General features: G+C 39.3%; 2 protein-coding genes across 2 annotated transcripts in view; both read right to left on the reverse strand.

Annotated features, from left to right (window-relative positions):
* Positions 1–4,478, reverse strand: part of LOC119421291 (protein SCO1 homolog, mitochondrial) — a 5,616-nt gene extending 1,138 nt beyond the window's left edge. The window contains exons 1-5 of the mRNA XM_037688664.1: positions 4,135–4,478; positions 3,780–3,899; positions 1,658–1,748; positions 1,389–1,586; positions 1,211–1,303 (exon numbers count right to left, since the gene is read on the reverse strand). Coding sequence (XP_037544592.1) covers positions 1,211–1,303; positions 1,389–1,586; positions 1,658–1,748; positions 3,780–3,899; positions 4,135–4,281 — 649 coding nt within the window. The 5' untranslated portion in view covers positions 4,282–4,478. The remainder of the gene's footprint in view (positions 1–1,210; positions 1,304–1,388; positions 1,587–1,657; positions 1,749–3,779; positions 3,900–4,134) is intronic.
* A 238-nt stretch (positions 4,479–4,716) lies between these two features.
* Positions 4,717–6,672, reverse strand: tmem220 (transmembrane protein 220). Its single transcript, XM_037688665.1, has 6 exons — positions 6,562–6,672; positions 6,446–6,475; positions 6,288–6,348; positions 5,977–6,100; positions 5,108–5,167; positions 4,717–5,010 (listed from the first exon to the last, which is right to left on the reverse strand). Exons 1-6 carry the CDS (start codon positions 6,661–6,663, stop codon positions 4,878–4,880), a joined length of 510 nt encoding a protein of 169 aa, XP_037544593.1. The 5' UTR covers positions 6,664–6,672; the 3' UTR covers positions 4,717–4,877.
* Between the last annotated feature and the right edge of the window lie 675 nt (positions 6,673–7,347).

Genomic DNA, 7,347 nt, shown 5'->3' on the forward strand with positions numbered 1-7,347 from the left:
GAGACGACGCAACATCTCACGGAGACGACGCAACATCTCACGGAGACGACGCAGCATCTCACGGAGCCGAAGCAGCATCTCACGGAGCCGAAGCAGCGTCTCACGTAGACGAAGCAGCGTCTCACGTAGACGAAGCAGCGTATCACGTAGACGAAGCAGCGTATCACGTAGACGAAGCAGCGTCTCACGTAGATGAAGCAGCGTATTACGTCCTCGATTTTCTGTTGGGCATCTTAAAATCGCCTCAAAAGCTCTGGAATGGAAGCTCAGACAGAAAACACTCGAGGCTACAGCTGATGTCTCCCTGAGGGACATGGCTGGTGAATTTTTGTAGATTTCCAGATGAGGTTTTTTTATTTTTTTTACTGGACTTGAACTGGGAATGAATGTAAACCTAAATGTTTTGGTGCGAGATATTCAAGTGGAGCAGTTACACCATGGAGGAGAACAGAGGGAGCCTTTTTCTCTTGTCCAAGATGACGCAGTGTGACGAATCTTGGAGCAGAGGATTAGCCGGGGGGTGGCCAATGGTGGCTCTGGCCCTCATATATTAACCTTCAGCCACCACAGTCATTTGAGGAAACTAGAAAGCATAGTTTCCTCAAATGTTCTGAGTGGCTGCTTTACATATATACAATATATGTTGGTGGCCATCTTGGATTCTGACGTGACAACCCAATTTGTGATGGTGACCTTTCTTACGCCTACATGCAGCCACACACCAAAATGGAAGTCGACACGTCATTTTATTTTTCAAGTTATCCACCTCTCAAGACGGACAGAGTCACCTCTTCGCTCCACGACTTGGGCACAAAACCAAACAGGTGATAAATACTAATAATTAAAAAGTGGCTCAGATTCACCTGAATGGTGGTGCAGTCTGCTTTTTTATATCAGAACGTCTGACACTTCAAAACTACTGACTCTTTTTTTTTCTGTTGTGTTTAAACTGAGTCATGACAGCTTTAGCTTTACAAATATTGAGTTAAAGTCTGTTGTGGTAGTAGCTGAGAGTCCTCCTCCACACATACTCTGAGCTCTAACTGATGGCACAAGAGCCAAGTTTAAAGATTTTGGCATGACTGTGGCGGGCGACATGCATTCACTTCAGAGGGTCCCCGTTCCGTTGGTTGTATCTGAAACGCACCATCTTAGTTTCAACACAGATAAAAGTTGGTTCTGAACCGGTTTGACCCGGTGCTGTTTGCACCTTGAACGTAAGTGGCCATGGCCTCCGGCGTGTCCCTCTCAGGATCGATGGTGATGATGATGGGCGTCAGCTGAGGAAGAGACTTGATGCCATCTGCAGACAGAAAGACACAAACGGCTCGTTGACCCAATTCTCTTCATTTGGACTCAAATCCATGAATTCGATCCGGCTTCCTCACCGATCTCGTCCACCACTTGGATCATCTTCTCGATCTCGTCTGGGCAGATGTCGGGGCAGTGCGTGAAGCCGAAGTAGATGAGGACCCACTGGCCGAAGAAGTCCTCGCTCTTGGTGGGCTTCTTGTTGTGATCGATGAGGGAGAAGGGACCGCCCAGCGCTGGCTTCCCAATCGATTTGTTCCGCTCCTTTTCCATCACTGCAGATAAAAGTTCTGATGTCACGACCACAGAGTTGGTGTAAACACACGTCAGCCGAACAAACACTCACACTGCTCCTTCTCGTGCTTCAAATGCTTCATCCATCCCAGCAGAACACCTCCGATCGCAAACGTCACCGCTAAAGATTTCCACGTGATGAGCTTAAGAAGGAGAAACACCGATCAGACGTTTTAATGTTCGTTTCAACACGACGCCTCCTACATGTGGAGCGTGAACACCGAGCTGAACACCAGCTGAAGGAGCTGAAACTGAGTTATGAAGGCTGAAACAAGCAGAATAGAAGCTAAAACCAGCAGAACAGTAGCTAAAAACTAAAAGAAGCAAAGCAGCAGCCAAAGGCTAAAACTTGCAGAACAGTAGCTTAAAGATAACTATAAGTAAAATTAACAAAACGGGTGCTAAATGAGGCACAATTAGAAAGAACTTAACATGCTAAACTAAAGTTAGCAAAATGGAAGCTCAAATATACTAAAGCTTAGTTGAGCAAAACTGTAGCTAGAAGCAGAAAAACACATAGTAAAAGTAAAATTAGCAAAACAGTAGCTAAAATAAGAAAAATGTGTTAATATTTAGAATAACTAAACAGTAGCTAAAATAAGAAAAATGTGTTAATATTTAAAATAACTAAACAGTAGCTAAAATGAGCAAAATAGATAACACTGATGTTATCGTTACCAAAACTATAGTTAAAAGGAGGTAACCAAATGATATGGCTAAAATAAGCAGTGCAGCAGCTAGAAGTAGCCACAAATATGCTTAAGCTATAATTAACAAAACTGATTAGAGTATTAGCAAAACTACGGTCAAAATATCTAAATCACTGCTAAAGCAATCAGACATTTTATGCACCGGACAGAAAGACAGAAACCTCCTCATGTCAACAAGTTTAATGAATTGTTTCAACTTCCTCTCCTGGAAGCAGCTTCAGATGATCTGCAGGAAGAAGCTGCAGGAACAGTTTCAGGTTTATGTCCTCACAGCAAACTCTACCCCCCCAAAAAAACACGCCCTCAAAATAAAGCACACCCCAAATAAAAACACGCCGCCACAAATAAAAAGTCCTCCAAATAAAACATGCCCCCTAAATAAAAATTGCACCCAGATAAAACACGCCCCCTCAAATAAAAACACACAATTAATAAAAACACACCCCCAGATAAAACACGCCCCCTCAAATAAAAACACACAATTAATAAAAACACACCCCCAAATAAAACATGCCCCCTAAAATAATACACACAATTAATAAAACACGCCCCCCCCCAAATAAAACACACAATTAATAAAACACACACCCAAATAAAACGCCCCCCCAAAAAAACACACCCCCTCAAATAAAGCACACAATTAATAAAACACGCCCCCAAATAAAACATGCCCCCCAAATAAAACACACAATTAATAAAACACCCCCCAAATAAAACACACAATTAATAACACCCCCCAAATAATACACACAATTAATAAAACACGCCCCCAAATAAAACACACAATTAATAAAACATACCCCCAAATAAAACACGACCCCCCAAATAAAACACACAATTAATAAAACACCCCCAAATGAAAAACATCCTACAAATAAACCCCCTCCCTCCAAGTAAAACCCGCCCCCCACAAACAAACGTGATGGGGTGGAGGATCAAACTGGTAGATTTATGATTTCAATTTATGAAAACTGACTCAGGATCAGCTGTTACAGCCGACTAACATTTGGAAGTATGACTGCATCTTGAACTAGAACAACAACTTAAATTTAAAAAGCCTTCAAGTCTTTTCAATAATAAAAACTTAAATGAAGTGGTGCAGTTACATGTTTTTTTTATTTTTATTGAAAACCATCAACCAGGCTAAAATTAAATTAAAGAAACGTTTCTGAAATAAACAGTCAAATAAAAAATGAAAAAAGGCTCAAACTTCATATTCAGGAATAAGTACATAATAATTTTAATAACTTATTATTTTTTTAATAATCAAAAACTGTATGATCTGTTGTTATTTAAGCTGGTTATGTGACATTTATTGTATTAATTCATAATAAGAAGAAGAATTTCAGATACGAGTTCCACTTTGTTCAACTTCAATGTAAATGTTTGCAGCTGAAAATGGGCCCAGTATGAAAGCGTTTCCAGGAGCAGGTTCATTATTTGAATAAAACCTGAGAGACTCACCCCAGACCTCGTGGACTTGTCGCCTGATGAAGGTTTTGGAGGAATTGAGACAAAAGTCCTTGAACTGCAGAGATTCAGGCTCCATGCTGCTCTGCAGGGCTGCCACTGGCTCACACTCACCTGGCAGGTACAAAAGTTTGACTGCATGATGGGTGTACAGATATTTTGATACTGAATATTTAATTAAACATTATAGTCATAAACAAGCGGAAAGTTATATCAGTATGAACTGAGCAAAGTGGACTCGGAACCAGGGCTAAATTAAGGCTTAAACGTACGTTCAACCGACTACAATCAGAAATGTGTTTATTTTTGCATGGAGTTTGGCGTGAGACTCGCCGCTGCATTGACCTACCCGGTAACGGTGAGCTCCTGGCGGTGTCTGAGCGGGTTCCGGTCCAGGTTCTCTCGGAATAAGACTGTGTGCTAACCTGACAGCTCGGGTCTGTAGAACTTTAGCATGGAACAACCGGCAGCACAGGTACCGAGACAAGGCGCTCATGTCTGTTTGTGTTTGGACCTTCACGTAGCCGCTACGCGAACCCGGAAGTGTTCTCAACTTTCATAGAAACAAAAATGAGGGAAGAGCAGCTCAAACTGCTGATCTGCAGTCAGTTATGTAAATATGAAATGTTTCAAAATGATAACTGCTAATGCTTAAAAGGCTGATCTGAGATCAGTATCCCGATTTCCGAGTAAAAGCGGAACCACGTGACTTTTCTTCTTCGCTTATATTTGATATTTTCTCTTTCGCCACCTAGCGGTGAAATCTGGTAACAGACATAAAACTCGATTTCTTAATTTTATTTATTTACACATTGCACTTCATTTGGTAGAGAATTTTCAGTTCAACGTTATAAAACATACATACTAAGCAATTTATAGAAAAAAAAATTCAGCACAGCTAATGAAATACTGTTTGTAACGATCAGCAGATTACAAAATATATTAACAAAAATTAACATTTTAGTGCACTTCAGGTCTTATAAATTTGAGTTTAATTAATTAACCAAAGCAGCAGCTACTGATGATGGGTTTTCAGTCAAACAGCAAAATCAGGAATGATTTATCAGACAGAATACGGTCAAGTTCAGCTGTCTAAATAGCAGTTTTACAATGTGAAGGCCAGTTTGATCTCAGCTCCTTGTTGATGTAGTAGTAAAGCCAGGCCACGATGGGGAAAACTGTGATGGAGACAGCTGTGGAGACTCGTAGCTTCCCAACAGGAGCCCTGAAAGGAGAAAAATATAAGTACATTCCACCTAAACGCTCATTTTATTAGTGATGTCAACGAAGGACTAAAAGTTGTGCAAAGAATGAAAAGTTACCTCCCAGAGTGTCGACACAAGAGAAGCCAAACAACCGTCAGCATCAGACCAGAAAACTCTCTAAAAGAAGAAAATCAACTTTAACGCTCAATAGTTGCTCTTTCTTTGTTTTTAATAAACCAGTCATTAATAAACAGACCAGTCTAAATAAAACATTTAAAAAGCCAAATATAATTAGGAAGGAATGAAAATTATTCTGCATTTTATTGGTTTGTATGAACCAACAGAAATTTACTGCAAATACAATGATCAGGGATCCATATTCACACCAGTAATCTGTTTAATTAAATTTAAATATGTTTTTGGAGGTTTATCATTTTCTCTAGACTTTCAGTTTATCACATCAATTCTTCAGGATTTCTGTTCTTTTGTTTAAAAGGTCTTTTTATTTTATTTGAAGTCAAGTTTATCTGAAGTCTTCGACTCAAACTTAACAGTTGATTCTCTTTACTATTTCAAAAAGTCAACAAGAAATGTAAATTCAGAAAATATTCAAATGCAAAAACAAAAATAAATGATGCGACTCCAAAAATGTACAGTTCTAGTTTAGAATTTACAGTACAATAAAACACCAATTATAAATATTTTAATTTGTCTGCTTTAAATAAAAAAAAGTATTCAATATATTTTTGAAAATGTGCGTTTGTTTAGTTATTGTTTATTCATCTGATACCCTCAAATCAAGTATAAATAATCCACATTTCAGGAATATTTTAACATTTTTTGTGTGTTTTCAGATCCATTGTGGTAAAATTATCCAAGCCAAATCAAAATATTAGTGTGAGATCCCTGGTAGAATTAAAGTAGAGGTTAAATGTCATGGATTTAAAACTGAAGAGCTTCAGGAGACACGAGGAGACGCAGCGTACCGGCCCTCCTCCTGCTGGAAGATCTGAGTGATCTTCTCTGAGTAAAGTTTCCATCCCAGCATGGAGATGACTGCACTGGAGATCATCACATGCAGGTCTGCAACTCGCCTCCAGGTCAAAGTCTCTGCAGAGAGGAGCCCCAGAGGTCAAAGGTCAGGTTGTAGTTTAATCACAACCACCAGGGGGCGCTCTAAAACAGCTCAGAGTTCAGCAACTGTTCAGAAAACACCAGCAGGTAACTTTGCGTTTTTCATAAAAAAAAAGAAAAAAAGAAAAAGGAATTTAATTTTTGAAGCCTAAACTTTTCCTACCGGTCACGTGCGGTGTGAAGCCAATTAAGGCGCAGAGGACTGCAGGGACACCGTAACCCACCTGGAACAGAACCATGTCAGCACCTGTCCACCCAAATAATATTAACACAAATCATATGTGATATAGTAATAACACAAATCATATGTAATAATCCTACCATCCATAAACCCGCGTCTGGATCATTAATCTGCAGGACGGAGAGGCGGGGACACGCTCGTTAAAACTAATTTAAAGGTGAGCGAAACAAACCTGCTTTCAAAACTAAACACCAACCTGAACGTAAGAGGCGAGAGCGAAGAACTGCGACATCACAACGTTGCAGGTTCGCCAAACAACAAAAAGCCACGTCTTCTTCTCGTTACAAACTTCTCCCATTGTCGTTATGGAACCGTTTCCCGCCCGGTTCAGAGGGATGTGTAGATGATAGTGAACAAACGCACACATCCGCTGGGCCTGGGCTTGTTCAAGAGGAAGGGTGTGCTCGATGTGAACTCTGTCCAGCTCACAGAGAGGAGAGCAAATTATTTCCTGTTTTAAACCGTAAAAAATGGCGCACAGTTAAAATGTATTTGTTTATATCTGTATCCATGATTAGGAAAAAAAAATTCCAAATTAGTACAGACGAATAAAATATACTGTACTGTACGAATTCTAACGGGTTCATCAACCTGAACGCATCGGTGACCAAAACGAGCGCACCTTCACCGAGGACACGCGAAGGATAGAATATCCGGTAGTTAATTTCAAAATAAAATTACATTGACGACGTGATTTTTTTTATTCACGTTGGCTATAGTCTTGATTTTGGTCCTACAATTGAAAGAAAACCTACATACATTTAGTAAATGAAGATTGTACTTGTAAACTTTGTAAAAATGATTTTATGTAGCGCAGAATGTCAATGTTTAACGTTTATCCAACTATAGGCATATTTATTTGTATTTCACATTTGAATTTATCCCAGTTTTTCTCTCTACCCATCATACAGTAAAACTTTTGACATGATACCCTGATATATATATATATATATATATATATATATATATATATATATATATA

Source organism: Nematolebias whitei, chromosome 15, assembly GCF_014905685.2.
Source record: "Nematolebias whitei isolate Nwh7 chromosome 15, NemWhi1, whole genome shotgun sequence".
Taxonomy (NCBI): domain Eukaryota; kingdom Metazoa; phylum Chordata; class Actinopteri; order Cyprinodontiformes; family Rivulidae; genus Nematolebias; species Nematolebias whitei.